General features: G+C 37.2%; 1 protein-coding gene across 3 annotated transcripts in view; it reads left to right on the top strand.

The window, feature by feature from the left end:
• The window catches only part of neurl1aa (neuralized E3 ubiquitin protein ligase 1Aa), a 56,088-nt gene extending 37,759 nt beyond the window's left edge, over nt 1-18,329 (top strand). For all 3 annotated transcript variants that reach the window (XM_042761542.1, XM_042761561.1, XM_042761552.1), the window contains exons 4-6: nt 11,217-11,912; nt 15,800-15,949; nt 16,300-18,329. In XM_042761542.1, coding sequence (XP_042617476.1) covers nt 11,217-11,912; nt 15,800-15,949; nt 16,300-16,541 — 1,088 coding nt within the window. In that variant the 3' untranslated portion in view covers nt 16,542-18,329. The remainder of the gene's footprint in view (nt 1-11,216; nt 11,913-15,799; nt 15,950-16,299) is intronic.
• Nucleotides 18,330-18,713: the final 384 nt, after the last annotated feature.

Raw genomic sequence — 18,713 nt, 5'->3', positions numbered from 1 at the left:
TGTACATACAAAAAGTAAACTAAAAGCATACTTTCATATTTTTAGTTTAAAAGAAGTATACTAATAGCACACTTGAATAAACTTCTTTTTCGTAAGGGTAAGCAGTATGGTGCTACGTAGCACATAGGTGTGAGTTTCGGCACTGAAAGTGCACTATAAATTTATCAGCACAGTTTTTTTTTTTTTTTGCAACAAACTATGAACAAACATTAAAAAGCAAACTTGTCATCCGTCATCTGATACGCGTGCGTGTGTATCCACTCTTTTCACCTTCCAGCAGTATGACACATTTTCTCTTTCTAGAAGGGTTTGAAGTGTGCATAAAGCCTGCAGAGAAAGATCAAAAGAGCTCTTCCTGTATTTCCATCAAACGTTGCTCCTGGAGTGCTGATGCCAGAACTGAAACAATCAAATGAGTCTTAATTTCCTGTGGGCTACAGGACGTGTGAAGGAAGAACTTGTTAGTGACAGTACACAAAGCCTGAGAAATCAAAAACTGACCCTATTTAGTATTTACTTTATTAATACACTTTCTTGGTCTTATGTGAACCATTCACATTCGTAGATGAATGATTGTGAATGAATAAATTTAATGAATAAATAAGGCCTACGCAATCAAATGCAAACGCAATATCAGGTCTAGAACGCCCACTTTTCTCGATGGATGAAACTCCCAGTGGATAAAAGTCTTGACCTACATTTCTCGTTGAATATCAATTCTCACTCAGAAATGTCGCATTAGAGAAGAAAAACAAAGAAAGAAACGTTGTCCTGTTTTTCTCAATTCATGTGCTAAATAAATACAGCTTTTATTGGGGATGGAAAAACTGGTCTAAATTGAACCATTTGTAAACCATTTACAAAATCTGGTTTGAAGATGAATTTGAACACTCTATGGTCCATTTGTACAGATGCCATAAATTCTTCCTTGTAATTTTAGCCGTTCTTATCTTGTGAAACTTTGTTTTGAGTGCCTCAAGCTTAAATACATGATGAAATTTTCTCACGCACCTGTGAGTTTGACACACACACACAGATGATTACACTGTCCACAATAACAAATGCACACACCCACACTAACGGCACAGCTTTCACTAATGATTGGGATCTTTTGAGGTACCTGCATCGCATGCCTATTATGCTGGTGTGTATGAATGCATTGCTGAAACATACACTGGCCTGAAGTTAATACTACGGCTGCCAGACATGCATTAGTCTTCAAATTGACATTTAATTAATCCACCATAACCCATAAACAACCAAAAGCTTGTGATTTGAGCACTATGATTAATTTATGATTTATCATATTCTTGAGAAATATTTCAAATACAGTTAGTTTGGAGAGCACACAGACAGTAAAAAATATTTGTAAATAATTGTACACATTAAGTTGTAAATAACACATTATTTCAGTACATTTTTACAAGGAAATGCTATTTTAGTCTTCTACTTCAAAATTTCCCATTTAGTTCACTTACTTACTGTTTACTTGGTAATTATTTACTTCGTAATTATTAATATTTATTTAAAATTTACTAGCAATTTTTTAGATAAAATTATTATTATTATTATTTCATTGTAAGTGATTTTTATTGCTTTAGTCAATTTGCTGGTATTTTATTCTTTTCTTTTTTTTTCTATGGTTAAAATACTTTCTGCTCCATATCCAAGCATCTCAACCAACCCAACACTACAACAAACTCAACCAATGGTGTGCATTTGGAGCCGTGATTGTTTGTGTAACCAACCAATGGCAGGGTGTTTGGGGAAACCTGTTTAAAAACATCTTTTTAGCGAATCCTGTTTTTTGTTTTTTTTTACACTATAGTGGTACACTATATACTCAGTCCTTCCTTAGAGGCAACCACTCACACACTGTGACTCCTGTCTGTCCAACTTCCCTTTCTCCTGTAATATCCACTCTTCAACACCATGTTATTGGGAAGCACCAATTTAAAAAAAAAAAAAAAAAAAAATCATATAGTGGCAAAATTTCCCTTCTTATGTGCCAGAATTTGCACCCTTTTAATTCATAAGTTTGAGATTTAGCTGGCAAAAACAGTTGCTGACATTGTTTCCTTTGATCCATTTGGCTCGTCTGTGTTTATTTTGCAAAAAGATTTTCATTAATTGTGGTATATAACCTCCAGTATGTACAATGTGTGGATTTATTATACTATACTGCATGAACTCGAAATTCTGTTGGATGATGGTAGGCTAGCACAAAGTATTGTTTGGCTTAGCAGAACATAGATGTGACTAACAAGACTAAAGTCAGAAGAGCCAGTGGAAGTCTGGTACTGAGCATACGTAATGAAGATTTTACAGACTACATAGTTTATACTGTATGTCAGCCATCTTTATCTCATGGCTCAAACAGATACACTTAATGGCTCATGTTGGAGGTGTCACAGAACATTTCATGCTTCTATTGTTCAAAATAAAGACTTTGTGCTTCCAGTGTCCAAGCAATCGAGTGAAAGAAAACACTCTCACTCTATATGCACATCCAGAGCAGCTCCTAATGGGATTTCAAATAACTTGTCAAACATCTGGACTTTGTAGCAAGAGCATAGCATCTGGTTTAACTAGCATTAAATAGGCAAAACTGGACCCTTGTGGTCCAAAATGCAAATTGCCTGCAAGAAAAGTTATCCACAAGGTATCTAATTATATTATTTAATAAATAATAATAATACCTAAAATTCAATGCATTTCAAGAGGTATGAGATTCCTCATTTTCCTTTATCATAAAAGTGCTCAATAGGAAGAATGAGCTTTAAGTTTCTAAATAGGTCCATGTACATTGCGTTCATTTGTTTTTCTTTGATACTACTAAAAGTAAGAGAGAGAAAATGGCACATTTGGTTTCCTTTGTTTCTTTCTTTAAAAAAAAAATAAAAAATGAAACATAAGAATATGGCTTCCTTCTTCATTTTTAAGTTCAGGGGTAGAAAAATGGATAAACGGTTTAAATATTGCATATCCATGTAACTGGTCAACCAAAGATCAAACCAATTTAAAAGTGTTTATTGCAAATACAATTCATCTCTTTCTCATCAAACAGCTAGACTAACGAATGGCTTGACACAAACCATACAGGGGCATCACCACAGGGTTTTCTTCTGTTTCGACCCACTTGGACCACTTCTATAATTTTCTTTGAGAAATGTGACTGATCCTCATGATTTATTTGATTGAGGTGCAAGTTTGACTTGGCTATGGTGGGCCATAATATCCCTAATTGAAAGTCCCCTGGTGAGCGCATAATCCTTCAAAAATAATATCTTAAATATGGACTATTTAACCAATTCAGCCAGAAAGAGTGAATTAGCGAAACTGATGGGTTGGTTCAGTGCTAGCTCACATAATGGGTATTAACAGTAGTAATTGCATTTGTTTGGCTGGGCAACTGCTTTGGGGTGGAACAAATTAAAGAAATTAGAACAACAGATGTTGCAGCATATTTGACAGTATTTATGTTTTGAGTCCAAAGAGGGAAAAAAATAAATTAAAAAAAAAACTTGGTAAAGAACTGCTTGTCAAGAGGTCAGATTCTGTTTTTAAAAGCTCAAACCTACACAGGAAGTTCTGTGAATAATGCTTAAGGTGGCGGGAAAGTGTAGCGTGACCCATCCCAAAACAGAACACCTTCCTTTTCCTGCTGTTAAGTGTCCTTGTATCCCTTCTCCAAACTTAGAACCCCCCTTTTTCTTCATTTTGCTCATGCTAAGGCCTCGGGACATCCAAACATGGACAGTGCTGCTGAGATAAGGTGTGGCTGTCTTATATATAGGCAGAGCTCTTCAGGGCCTCTTTGAGGGAGTTATGGGCAAACATCAGTTTATAGACCGCTAGGTAAACATCCACATATTTAGGACTACACAGACCTTCTCATGTTTGCTGCTGCAAAATTTCAGTATGTCTCCTATCTGCTGGGTTAAATTAAATGGGTGGTGCAAATGAGGAAAAAAAAAAAAAAAAACGTCAACGTCGTTACTGTAAGCAGGGAAAAACAAGTAACTGAACAAAACAACATAGAAGATAACAACATAATGGGTTCATCATCAACCTAGCCATTTTACTTTTTGTGGGTTTAAGTGGTTGTTGTGATTTCCAGGATGAAAAAAAAAATGATGTCAGGATGCAAAAAATGGGATCAAATTTTGTATTTCTTCAGAATAAGCTTCACCAATGAATTGTTCACAGTAAGACCAAGAACATGTATTATAAAAATACAACGGGTCAATTTGGATTTTGAGACATGAGGCAAGGAAACCATGGTTTGCCTGACTAAAATTTGGATATGAGCCACACGGAGGGTCTTTTGTGGCTTTCTGAGCGTACTTGGCTGTGTATGCATGTGTTTCAGAGAAGGAAAGTGAGAAATGACCTCAGGGAAGGAGCTTTGTGACCCAGAGATCATTTCTCAATAGGTCCACGTGTTGCCTGTGTGGCCATTATTCCAAACAATGAGACCCAACAGCCAAGCATGGCATAGAGCCAACATGCTGTACTGAAACCTCTCCGTTCTCCCCCTGCTGTTTCCCTCAAACACACACACACACACACACACACACTTACATGTATCATATGCATAAGCGTCGCAATGCCATGAGAGCCCCACACTCTCTTCCTAGTTCTTTGTTCACATTGAACGTCTAACAACCTTGGATACAATCTTGAGCTATGTGAGACAGAACTAAAATTTTCCTTAAATTAAAATTGGAAAATGTTTATACACAAAAAGACACATAATTACTTGGATACTAGTACTGTAGATACAATGACAAAAAAAAAAAATGAAAAAACGATAAGAACAACCTTATCCAGTGCCTCAAAGTAAAACAAAGCTAAGAACGTGCACTTCCATTTTTGGTCATTTCATTCACATCCAGGCTCTTTATGACTGAACCAAAAGGTTTCTTTTTGTTTATCAGAAACCTCATCTGCTTATTTTCCACTGCCTTTTGTGTTTAGCCCAACAGGTGCTGGAGCCTGGTGCTAAATTAAAAAAAAAGCACCTTAGACAAAAAAGGATGATCAAAATGGGTGTTTGCTTTTGGTCAGTGCAGCTGTGTCCCATCATTAAAATTGGGCATTAATGTGCAAGCCTGGATTCATGTCTTTTTTATAGAGATGTATATTTTCAAAGAGATTTGACCAGAACTTTCTGGTTTCAGCCAGTCATATTGCAGAATAGCCGGAGCTTGTGTGAAAGCTGCCAATAAGACAAAGGAAATGTGAGGATTGGCAGCTAAGCAGGTGCAGGGTAATTAGAGGGGCAGCAGCTGCCACCGGTCACAGACATCTTGGCACAATCGCTCTCGTCTTTGCCCCTCCCTTGGTTTTTCCATCTCCTTTTCTTTAAGCTTTCCACTCCAAGCCTGCAGTCAATGTCTGATCCCTCAGAGTGGTTCAGCGAGTCTATTGAGTAATTAGCACTCACTTGTTTGCCAAAATGGAGAATATCTAATGGAAACTGTAAGCAAACCTTTAGGCGTTCTAACGCCTTTTTTGAAGAGTCTGTTGACGAATGGTCAAAGCAGACAGATTAAAGCCAGCTTTATCAGACATCCTGTCATGACTGACAAAGACAATTTTTGTCTCAGCTATATAAAACCTGCATTGACAACTAGGCTCAAGAACTCAGCATCCTGTAGAACGTGTTATGTGCTTCTGCAAGCTGCCATTATTTGATACTCATTGTCTATTTCATTAAACGTACAGTATGGAATTTTTGGCCACCAGGGGTCACTCAATCAAAATAATAACAAAAGACGTACTTTGATGACGTCGGGAAAGAGCGTGGGCTCATGGGAGTTGTTGTTACTGTCAATGACAACCAGCCATCTAGCATCTCCAGCAGAAAACATGTTCACTGACGAGGTAATGTATTGTTATTTGTATTATATTTCTATTCTTGTTACGTTTAGTTATGGCTATTCACTTCATGAAATGCCATTCTAATGAAATTGCCGCCAAGTAACGTTAGCTAATAAAACTGAATGGATGCATACCTGTTTATTAGAATGCAAGCGAGTTCGGCATCTCTTTGTAGATTCAGCTTGTCACGAAGCTCTCTCCATCTTGGAAATGCAACTCCAATATTTACCTTTGTCTTGTTTCTTCTCTTGTCCCAAAACCTTCTTGGGTCATTTATTTCACCCGTTCGTTTGCGCTTCACAGAACGTGCAGGCAAAGCATAATCATGATCCATAACTAACGTAAGTGATTGATTGAGGTATAAATACTAATATAAACAATATAGACATAAAATATAATAATCTCGATCGAGGCTAGCTACTACTTTTTCTTCTTCGTCTGTTCTTTGCTTCTGTTGACTCTGTGTTCACCTTTGTATTTGGCGGTTCCGCCGTGTTCCGCAGGAAGTTAGAGAAACTAGAGAGGTCAAAGGTTATATGACGCCATAGACGGGCGACAAAACGGAAATAAAGAAACGTGCCGTGTCTTCTAAATAAACTATAATTTTCTCCGGATTTGAAAGTTCGTGGAAACTGTCGAGATAATGTAAGTACACAACTAAAAAAAAATATATAACATAGATATAGTGATTTCTGCTATTTTTAAAGCAGAAAAATTACATATTGTGCCTTTAACTGAAATAAAAATGAAAACTAACATGAAATTGAAAAATCTGAATCTGAACTAAAATACATTTTCATGACTCCAAAACAAAAAGAAATTACACAATTTACATTTTTATATACTTTTAAAAAAAATGGAAATAAAACTAAAAACTATAAAAACCCTGTATAAATGTCATACACTGAACAGTGTCTGTTTTGCACATCTGAAGTGTTATTTCACAGTTATCAGTCAGAATCCAGAGCACAGATCCCACTAAAGTATGATCCCATTAAGATCAGCTTAGAAAAAAAAAAACAAAACAAAAAAAAACAAGATAGGAACATTATGAGACAGGGATGGACATCATAGAAATAGATGGATAACATCCATCCAAAAGCATCCTATACATTTTTTGCTAAAAAAAAAAATCTGTCTCATCCCTTGTCAACCAACGTTTCCCTGTCCACTTCTGTTATGTGATTTAGCCAGAGAGAAGCATCATGTCTGTTCAAACTAGATTCTAGGCTTGCGTCATTGCTTCCAGGTCTAGGGCAGTGTGGGACACTGATGCCTGGATTAATCCTATTTACAGCAAGCATGTCTTTACTCCAATGAGCCCGACCTAAGAAACACACTCCAACTAGACCTGCTGTGGTGATGTCATTACCCTCTTCTCTGCCTGATCCAACTGAGTGGGTTCAGCTGTGTGTGCATTTTAACTTTGAATTTAAAGTGGCAGTCCATCCAAAAATGAAAAATTCTATCGTCATTTACTCATGTTGATCCCAAACCTTATGAAAGATGTTTTGATGAATGTCCATGCTGGTTAATTTTAAAATAATGCAGTAGACCTGGTCCTGGAGTACCTCAACAGTTCACATTTTGGATGTTTCTCTCATCTGACACAACCATTACATGTCTTGAAGTCATTACTAACGAGCTGATAAGTTGAATCAGGTGTGGAGTTGGCCATACTCCAGGACCAGGATTGGGAACCACTTGGAAGCTGACCATTAATAATGGATAAACCATGGGTTCTCAACTCTGGCCCTCGAGTTCTACTTTCCTGCAGAGTTTAGCTCCAAACCTAATCAAACACACCTGAACAAGCTAATCGAGGTCTTCAGGATCACTAAAAAGTTACTGGCAGTTATGTTTGATCAAGGTTGGAACAGTGGACCTCGAGGGCCAGAGTGGGGAACCCTGGGATAAACAATTGGATAAGCTGAATGTGAATTAAAAAAAGGGACCTTAAAGGGTTACTCCACCCCAAAATGAAAATGTATTAATTAATCCCTTACCCCCATGTCGTTCTAAACCCGTAAAAGCTTTGTTCGTCTTCAGAACACAATTTGAGATATTTTGGATGAAACCCGGGAGGCTTGTGACTGTCCCATAGACTGCCAAGTAAAATACACTGTCAAGGTCCAGAAAAGTATGAAAAGCATCGTCAGAGTAGTCCATCTGCCATCAGTGATTCAACCTTAACGTTATGAAGCGATGACAGTACATTTTGTACGTGAATAAAACAAAAATAACATCTTTATTCAACAATTTGTCTCCTCTATGTCTGTGTAAGTGATTAATGACTAAATTTTCATTTTGGGGTGGAGTATCCCTTTAAAAGCATTTCATCAGTCCTTAAATCCAATTCTTTTGTGATCAACAATAAAATTTGAGAGCTACAGTATGGCAGAGGGCAAAGATCTTGACAGCAACTGATCATATACTTTTGTTAAATGGAAAACTAGCAGTGTGAACATTCTTCAAAATGCATATCTCTGGAAGAAAGGAAGTCGGTTTGGATTGACATAAAGAAAAGCAAATCATTTTCATTTGTTATTGGGTGAATTAATCTTTAAAGATACTCAAAGGCCAACAGAAAGATGCTAAAAACATTTGTTTTGAAATTTGCAACTAGATTTTTTGGAATATGCTGCTCCTATTTAAATTAAGTCTTCATTATCTCCAGTGACTTTATTTATTTATTTATTTTAACATGTTTAAATTGATCTCCATCCCGTCTTTAAAAATTTTGTATTTGTTTTATGAGTTAGTGCCTTAGGGCCAATCCCTTGTTCTCCTTAGGAGTGTTTAATATTTCACTAATTAGTACAGACTACCACACAAGACACTTTAAAGCTCTTAGAAAATGTTTTTTTTAAAGGAGCAATAAGGAAAATTTAGTTCTTATGTTGGGACACTGATTTGCAGTTCAGAGCACCTCATGTGGCAGGCAGATTTTCTGTGTGCAAATCTATCTCAGCTAGATCTTAAAGTCATTCGAGAGCCGATGATGGGATTCAGAGTGCTGACAAACAGAAAATGTATCTATCCAAATTCCAAAATATCAAAATCAGACAATGTGATCATAAGCAGAAGGAGCGAAAAAGAGAGACCAGACTTTACAAACAGAACCTATGCGTTTACATTATTGTAATAGATAACATGAAAGGACAATGAACATTACTTTTAGAGTATTTATATGTTCATTTCTACTTATACCAATACATATACACTTACAAGATATACATTTATAAATGTTTTAAATTAACATAAAGAGAATTATATTGAGTTATATTATATAATAATATATTAACATTAACATGTATATTTTAACAGTTAACATATATTAACCTAACTGCAAAGCATTACCAGTGGAGGTCTACAGCATCTGTTTTGATAAAGGCATTTAAGCTCAAACTTGCTCAAGACCTCACAAAAATAGGTTTAAGAAAGTTTTAGCAGCCTTACTCAGTCTGCACCCATGTGCAATCTATTGTAGTCCAATGTATTTCACTTAACCTTTTTTCATACCCTAGCTATACTATGCAAGAATTTCAATGCTTTAGTGATAAGTGTAATCCTAATTCTTATCCTTTGTTGACTCTTATTCTGAAAGATAGAAAGAAAAACAGTTGTGCCACAGATATTGCTTCATTCTGTTTGCACAGTAGCCTTGCATATTATTAAGCAATAAGTCATTTGCTGACCTGTTAGCCTTGTATTTTAGGGATTGATCTCTAAGCAAACCATCTTGCGTCCTTCATCCTGATGGAAATGAGTTACATCCTCATAGAACTAAATATAGATGGTCAGAGATGGTTTTTCTCTTTCACTGTTGTTTGCAGAGCCACTCACACATACTGTATTGGGTCTGAGAGGGTTTATCTGAGATGAGAGCTAATCAGCAGTCTCTGTGGGCCATTGTCAATAAATGGACAATTTTCACACATCACACTTCTTGACCTCCACCTTTTTTTATCCTCTAGTCGTTTCCTTGTGTTTAACCATCTCTTTCTCTCCCTTTCAAGCCAACACTGCTGTGAGGATGCTAATGCAAAGCATTGTATAGATTACTTTATTCACAATAAACTTTGTAAACAAATATTGAACAAGGTAGATATCAAAATATTAAAATACCCATCCAGCCATTCTTCAAACCTCTTATCATCTCTAGAGTCACAGGAGAGCTGGAGCCTATTATTTAAATACGTAAATTATTTTATATGGTTAGAAAACAGTCCCAACTTTTTTTTTTTTCTGATGCTGATGTATAAGCTATACTTACAAACTCAATTTTACTGATTAGGTAGGTTAAATAATGTTCTCCCTATCAAAGGTGGGCTCTTACAATGAATGGCTAATTTTAACAAGCTAATTAGCCATGGTGGCCACTTTAAGCGCTAATATTTTTGTCTGGGGTCTGACTGTCTTCTAATGCACAGATGAGGTCTAAATACAGGGTACACTTTAGCGGGGCTATCAGTTACAAAAGGAGGAACGACAGTCTTCAGCTGGTTTGAGTGCTGAGCTACGATAAACTAAGTTAGCCTACCTCTAAACTACTGTAATATGCTATTTTAGGCTACTAAGAGTGGGGAATTAAATTCGGTGTACACTAAACACTGCTAGCACAGCATTTCATTCATATTTTGCACTATTTTTGGCAAACAGGCGAGAAGCAGTGGGTGTGTTGTGCTTATAGTACTATGCTAGCCTACTATTACATTACTATAAAGTTCTATTCCTGGCAGCCAATGAGTAACTGGTATAAATGGTAAAGAATGTAAAGAGACACTCCCTGGCAGCCATTTTGGAAACAACTTTAGCTCTTATGTAAAATACTAGTGTTACATGTACATTAGCTGTCTTGAACTCACTTTTATTGAATGCTTACTGTACTGATCCAGAGTTGTGACAGTAACTATTTTTGAATTTGTTTTTTATGTTTGTTAAATAAATAGACTCTGTAGCATGCATGTTTTTGGTAAAAAATAAAAAAATAAATAATAATAATAATAAAAAGCGATCATAAAAAAAGAGCAAACCAGCCTAAAGTGATCTAGCTGGTCTCCCAGCATGGTCAAGCTGGTGTTCACCTGGTCTTCCAGGCTGGCCAGTTGACAAATGCATAAACCCTCTAAAACAGTTGAGCCAGGGCCCACTAGGGGGCCTCAGCAAACTTTTTTTTTTTCAGTATGATAGACAGTGAAATCTATAGGGCTGATTAACTGCCCAATAGTTGTCGATTATCTAGAATCAACCATTGAATAAAATCATATCATACAAGCAGCTAATCTGACAACTGGTAGCTAACTGCGTATCCCACTTCTGTCCTACAGACAGTGAAGTCGTCCCTCCAGACCTTCTCCGCCCACGATCCTTCACCACAGTACGTGGATCCACCTCATTACGACGTGAAGCAGACACCTCCCGCCTGTCTGTCAGTCTTTGCGATCTTAACCTGCAACAAGATGATGCCAGGCTTCGACTCCCTCCCGCCCCCGTCGCCTGTCCCATTCCTCAAAATTCCATGAACTCCCAGCAGTCATCACTGCTTCCTCACACCTTGGAATGTGACCTACGTTTCCACCAGCTACGAGGTGCCCACATTAAAACCCTAAACGAACAGACTGTGGCCCGATCCGAACACAACCGTGAAGAGCGCACGCTGGTCTTCACAGATCGCCCACTACGAATTGGTGAAACCATCTTCATCAAAGTCCTTAAGTCCAGCCCTGCTCGATCTGGGTCTCTCTCATACGGTGTGACATCCTGTGACCCAGCAGTGCTTCGCCCTAGCGACCTCCCTTACAATCCAGAAGCACTGGTTGACCGTAAGGAATTCTGGGCGGTGTGCAGGGTGCCTACTGCTTTGCAGAGTGGCGATATCCTGGGTTTCCTGGTCACACAGGAAGGGGAAGTCATTCTGAGTCATAATGGTAACAATGTGGGGATGCAGGTGTGTGTGGACAACTCACGACCACTCTGGATGTTCTTTGGACTGCATGGTGCTGTTACGCAGTTGAGGATTCTAGGTAAGCAAGCCAAATCTGCATCATATTATCTAGGTGTATTAGTCCAGCTTTCAAAAAATAAACTTAAGGTGCTTTCACACAGGCAAAACAGGGCACAGTTCATATTAAAAATTGGTAATGTGAAAGAGGACCCGGGATCACACAAGGGTACAGAACCCAAGACCACCTGTAGGACATGGTCTGAGTTTGGTTGCACTGGAACTGTGGCACTATTTGCATGAATGTTAGAGCAACTCGAACTTGGTGTGCACTTGTTCAAGATAAATGTTAAAATAATAATTAAGACATTTTTTATACAATTTAAGATTAAAAAAAAAAAAAAAAAAAAAACTGTGCTGTTGCTATTATTGGTAACAACAGATTAATTTCAAAACTTGAATTTTGTTGACAACAAAAATACAGTCACACTCCAGTAACCTTTCAGAACAGCAGACAGTGCTCTGGGTGCTCTGGACCCACACACCTGTGACTAACACATCCTAAAGTTTGAACTAAACAAAGGACATGCAGAGGAAAACATATACAGCTAAAAACAGGAAGTATTACAGGAGTTTGTGTGGGAGGACTGTGACCTCTCTTAGCTTTGTATGCACTCTCCAAGATGTCTGTGTTGCTGGAAGCACATTCCCCTCCCTCCACCAATGCGCTCTCCCCATCTCATTAGCATGCGGTGAAGGAAAGGAAATGAGAAAGTGAAGAGGAGAGTGGGCGATTCACACTTCATTTGAGAACATTCATTTGAGAACCTTTCTCTCGTTTACATCTTTTTTCTATATTTCTCATACCTATTTCCCCTCTTAGCATAATGTTTTTGTTCTTTCAAGATTCAAGGTTCAAAACATCACTGTAATAACAATTTACTTGTTAGAAAATGGTCTCATTGTGCTCATCCAACAGTAACGGCAGAGGTAATATACAATGAAGTAATGAAAAATGAGGACGCCTGAAAGAAATACCAGAGCTTGCAAGACTGCAAAAGAATAAAGTTTTATGTAAGCTTAGGTTTTAGACTTTGGTTCTGGGTAAATTAAGAGAATAAATATAACAATATTAATCAATGTATTATTACTAATCTGTTAGTAGATAACCTTTTTGATACACAAAATATCACCAATTAGCAATAATAACTTGCAAAAGAGAGAGAGAGAGAGAGAGAGAGAGAGAGAGAGAGAGAGAGAGAGAGAGACACGGTATTATGGTACTAGAGATATGAATGTTGTAACCGTGTTTCCATGTGTTGCCATAGACAGTGGTTATTATACAATCATGCTAAATGCCATAATTGATCAGGAGAATCAAGTATTCCAGAGAGCTATGTAATAAAGACAGCCTCCAGAAAGACCAATCATGATTCAGAATGCAAAAAAATCCTAGGAAGAAGACTGAATGGCAATTCAGTATGCAAATATTGACTGTTAGTATGCATATAGTGACTGTTGGTTAGATTTCACCACCCTGCAAACACTTTAATTGAATCTAGTGGTAATAAATGAAATGCACAAACGCATGCATATAATAGACAATTACTTCTTTCTGGAGAAAGTCGAGAAAGACGTTTATTGCAGGTGTCTGCTAGTTACAGTAATTGATCACTCAACATATGTTTTTCCCCATGATGTCAGTAAGAGCTCAAATGGTAACAGAGACTATATATGATTGGTTTAAAGAGAGACAGGAAAAGTCACACTTGTCAACAGAAAAACAGAAACACACCTGCTTTCATCACTGATAATAACAGGAAATGTTTCTTGAACAACAAATTACCATATTATAATCATGTGACACTGAAGACTGGAGTAATGACTGCTAGAAATTAAGCTTTGCCATAGCAGGAATAATTTACATTTTAAAAAATATTAAAACAGGAAATAGATTCTTTAAATTGTAATTTCACAATATTAATGTTCTGTTTTTAGTGTATTTTTGACCAAATAAATGCCCTTGTGAGCATACGAGACTTTTGAACAACAGTGTATACTGTACATATGAAATATACTTGTTCTGAAATCAGTTTAAATGTTCACCTGTTCAATCAGTGTTAATAAGTGAAACTGAATAAAAGTGACATTTACTTTACCAAATCAATACTGAATGCAGAGCACTGCGCCAGTAATTTCAGTTTGAGACCCCTAATGTAGGGCATATGTGAGTACATATGCAGCTCACACCTTTACTTAAGCATAAAACAGCAGTATTTGACAGATTAACTATGTGACTGTTTATACCATGCAAGCTGGTTTAGTCAGTACCCCTTTGGAATTCAAAATACAGAAAAGCCTTTCTGCCATGTTGGCACATAGTGCTCATTTTACGCATGACAGAAGGCTTTAGAGAGGCCTGACTTTCTCCATTTCCTCTATGGGTGGAGGTTAGAGAGACTCAGCTGTTCTTGTGTCCCTGTTAATCTAGTAGAGATGCTCTTGAAGAGGCATGGCCCTTGTGATCTAGGGCCAGCTGATGAGGCCTAGAGAAGGGGATTTATGATATGTCTATGTGTGGAATGACAAGAAGGTGGAATGGCATGTCAGACTCACAAAGGATCATGCTCAGTGGACTCCACCCCATATATAACCCCTCACCCCATCTCCGTCTTAATAAAGGATCTCGCTGTAGGACTAACATACTGTATACAAACATGTGAGCAAAAAACACATACATATAAATCATACCACTGACGGACCTAAAACAAGACCTTGGGGAATCTCACTGACTCCCATCTAATATTGTCATAGACCTCAGTAAATGCGCACTACACACATAGTAACCTGAGGATCATGTATTCATGGGGTTTAGGTCAGCTTAGTTTCAGTTCAGCCAATTCTCCCTCTCATATACACACATATATATCAGAAGATCCAATATATTAGAAATAAGATCACTTTAATTTAATTCAGTCGCAACTCTACAGACTACATTAAAAGCCCCAGAATAAGGGGTGGAAACTGTTAGGAAATTAATTAGTCTGGTTCCGATTCGGATTCCAATTAATGATGATTCCAACAAATGATTCCATTAACAATTTTGTTAGAACTTAAACAGATCCCCGCCCCTTCAATAATTGGTTACATACACCATATTTAATCATGTATTGTAACAAAACAATCCATAGCAACATTTTTTTCTTTTATATTAAATTACTGTTAAGTACAAATCTGAATATGTATTTTTCACTACATGTTGCTATATGAGCAACCAATCCGTAAATAGGCTGAATTTATTTGCAGTTCAGTGAATAAATCAATAAATGCTCCAAATGGTGATCTCTCACTAAGCAAATTGCTGTTCTATTTTATTTAAGCTGTATAGATTAGGTCTATTAGTTAAATCGCAAGGTGGCTTTCTCGTTTGGTTGCCTGAGTCAGCATGGTCTTTAAAGGTGTCAGATTCAGATTCCATCCTAAGCTCCTGCAGCCAGAACTATGTACCTAGAATAGTGAAACAAGTAGCCCCATAACATTCACAAATGCAGCACCTGTGCCATTATACACTATATATTATATAGTTCTGCTGAGAGGGTGACAAAGTTACAATAACAGCTTTTTTGAAGTTTCTAATATAGGCTACAGCTCCTTGAATGATCATTTTAAAATGCTTAATGTTCACTAAACATCTGATATATATTACACAAAACATGCTAAACTTTTTACAGCAATATCTGATTTGATTGGTTTTACACAATACCTGACTCAGTCAGCACAGTTCTACAGGCCAGAAGTCATGTTTAAATGTACAGGGGTGCACTAGAATGGTTATGCCATAACAATCATAGTCAAAAGTTTGGCCCTGCGAACCAATTACATATAGTTATTTAACATTATTTATAACTAATTAAACTGAATGAATCACATTAAAAATGTCACCTGTTTATATACTTTGTGTATTTTCAGGCTCCACTTTCTTGGGTGATGCTCATGACCCATCCAGCCCTGGCTCACCCTCTGCCTCGCCCCTTTCACCATCAGGCCTGTGCAATGGAAGTCCAGATCCCAGTCTAAATGAACGTGTCTGTTCTACTGCCTTCTGCAGCTCCACTGAAGGTCTATATGTCTTTCCATACATGTATTGTATTTTAGGATTTCCTGGAAAAACAAATGTGCACATTTTTTATTTTAAATAGTATTTGTCATTTATGATCATGAAATTAAGATAATTTTAAGATTTTATTATAAAGATGGCACTGTATTTTGGTGTTTTTTTTTCTCACAGAAAGCTTTTTTATGGCTTTAGAAGACTTGGATTATTGTGCACAATTCATATAGACCATTTTTGTGGCACTGCTGCATCCTTTGTTGCCTTAAAGCCTTATAGGATCTTCTTGCCTGGAGTAACTGCTATAATTATAAATTAGTAAAAGGTAATCTTTTTTTTCTGTCATTCTCTGTCACAGGAACAACACCCAACTCACCCGTCAGTCTCCCTAAATCCCCCACTTTCCCATCTGCCTCAGGCTCATGGCCGGACGAGTGTTCTATCTGCTATGAAAACACAGTGGACACCGTCATCTACGCCTGCGGTCACATGTGTCTCTGCTACACCTGCGGTCTCCGCCTCAAAAAAATGGCCAACGCTAGCTGTCCTATCTGTAGGAGAGCTATCAAAGACATTATTAAGACCTACCGGAGCACTTAGGGGAGGGCCCTCACTCCCCAAACCCCAAGTCTCAAAAGGGCCATTAAGGATATCTAATAGATCTCTGTTTCAAGAGAGGGTTGGTGTCACAGTTCAGGGACTTGCTCTGGCACTGCATTGGTCTCTGTTCCCATGGCGATGACTTTTGAACCCTTGAACCTTCAAGGCTCAGGCATCCATTCACAAAGGTCTTTTGTATTTCATGCTCAAGTCTCTGTTGCTATAGTAACCAGTGATGTTGCTGCTTTTTAGAAGCATTTGGCTTTTCAACTGACATAACAAAAAAATCATAGACAGTATCTCATCTAATTCAGGACATTTCAGGTGACACAGGAGATAATCAAAGTTGCACATCTCCCATTTTTCTACCTTCTCTGTGAGCCATAATAGACTGCATAATAGACTCTCATTTATAGCACAGCTGCATATCCTTTAAAGCTGGATTCATAATAAATAGGGGGTGTTACAGTCTGTTTTTTTTTCCCTTCTGCTGTCCTCTCTAGTCAAACCAGGCACTTTCACCATCGAAATTCATACAAAAACATCTCAGTTTCACAATTTTTGTCTGTGCTTGGCTGAGACAGAAATACAGATAATAAGGAACAGTGCTTTTCATACCTCACTATTTCATATGAATTGTGTAACTGACAGCTTGCCTTTATTACATGCTCTAAAGTGAGTTCATATGGAGGTCTTTGTGCATTGATGACTATTTGATCATGTGTTTTGTAATGTAATATGAAGCTTTGGCAGGTAGCAGGTGAACTCAGCAAATGGTCCGCTATAATTTCGCTTATGCGTGCATTCTAAAAGCAGGACATTGTGGGGTATTAAAGAGATATAATGTGTTAAAACAATCCACAGGAATGATTAACCGATGTGTCAAGTGGCAGATATACACATATAGTTATATAACAACTCATTTAAAGAACATTAATATTGGATATCTTAATTGATCCAACGGTGCCGAGTAATGTTATCGTCACAGAGAAGTGCGGTTAAATAGAGCACCTCATCTCACAGACCTAAAACATATTGGCCCAATCAAACCTTGATTTACTGTGAACTTGTTCTTGACTGTCGAATGGAACACGCACACTCTGGGTTTTATGTGAAAGCAATTGCAATGTTGCCATGGAGAGCAAAATCTAGGAAGAAGGAAAACAGCCTTGAGGCATTAACCAATGAAAGAGTCATTTGTGCTGAGAGGATATTTGATTTGCCCATTTAATCCATATTTCTCCCCACCCCCTACCGCTGACAGTTTCTGTAGGCCAATAATGGTGTGTATGGGGATAAAAGTGAGTCCAGGCTGCTGATGAAACAGCAAATTGATTAAAATGGAATATGTTCGGAAAAAAGGCTGGTTCGGTGTTCCTGCTGGTGCTGAGAAAGAAAAAAGCAGGGTCAAAAAGATTATCAATTTCTTTTTGACTCAACACCCCCCCCCCCACACACACATACAAGTAAAATTCATGTTAAAAGTAGCATTTGACAGCAGATGTCTCTTTTGGAGCTTTACAAACTGCGTCCAAACAGCTTCTCAAATTTATTTAAGGACAATTAAGGTATAGAAAGTCCTGTTGCTGTAAAACATAGTTGATTTGATGTTCTAGGAGACAGGACCATTGAGAGGTGAACTACATCTCTTATCTCACTGAGAGATTGATAAAGTTAATACAGTTTTATATTGTAAAGGTGAAATGCATAAATGAATGTCACAAAGGCTGCCAAGAATATGTCTGTCATATTTCACCTCAAAAATAAATAAAAAAATAAAATAAAAAATTAAGAAAAAATCAATTTTGTTTTGCATTTTGTTTTCAAAACAATTAAACATTTAATATTTGCATTGACATTATTCATGACAATTAAGCAAATATTCCCTACAAATAAAAAACAAATAAAAAATGTCCTTTGAGATGCATAGTCTGCATACTGAAAAATAATAATGATAAAAATAATAATGGTATATAGTCAAAATTGTGTTTAGAGTAGTATGCATATATAGTACCTTTAATTTAAGTTGATTTAAAAATAAATAAATAATATTCAGGTCAGCGAACAGCAGGAGCAGGTTTGATTTTTGGTTCTAGATCCCCTACAAATGTCACTTGAATATCCCACACAATCTATGATCCACATCAACAGCTGGAAAAGTCTCAGTTTTAT

The sequence above is a fragment of the Cyprinus carpio genome, chromosome A1 (genome assembly GCF_018340385.1).
Source record: "Cyprinus carpio isolate SPL01 chromosome A1, ASM1834038v1, whole genome shotgun sequence".
In the NCBI taxonomy this organism is placed as follows: Eukaryota; Metazoa; Chordata; class Actinopteri; order Cypriniformes; family Cyprinidae; genus Cyprinus; species Cyprinus carpio.
The sequence above is the reverse complement of the archived record's forward strand: the minus strand, read 5'-3'. Positions and strand labels throughout refer to the sequence as shown.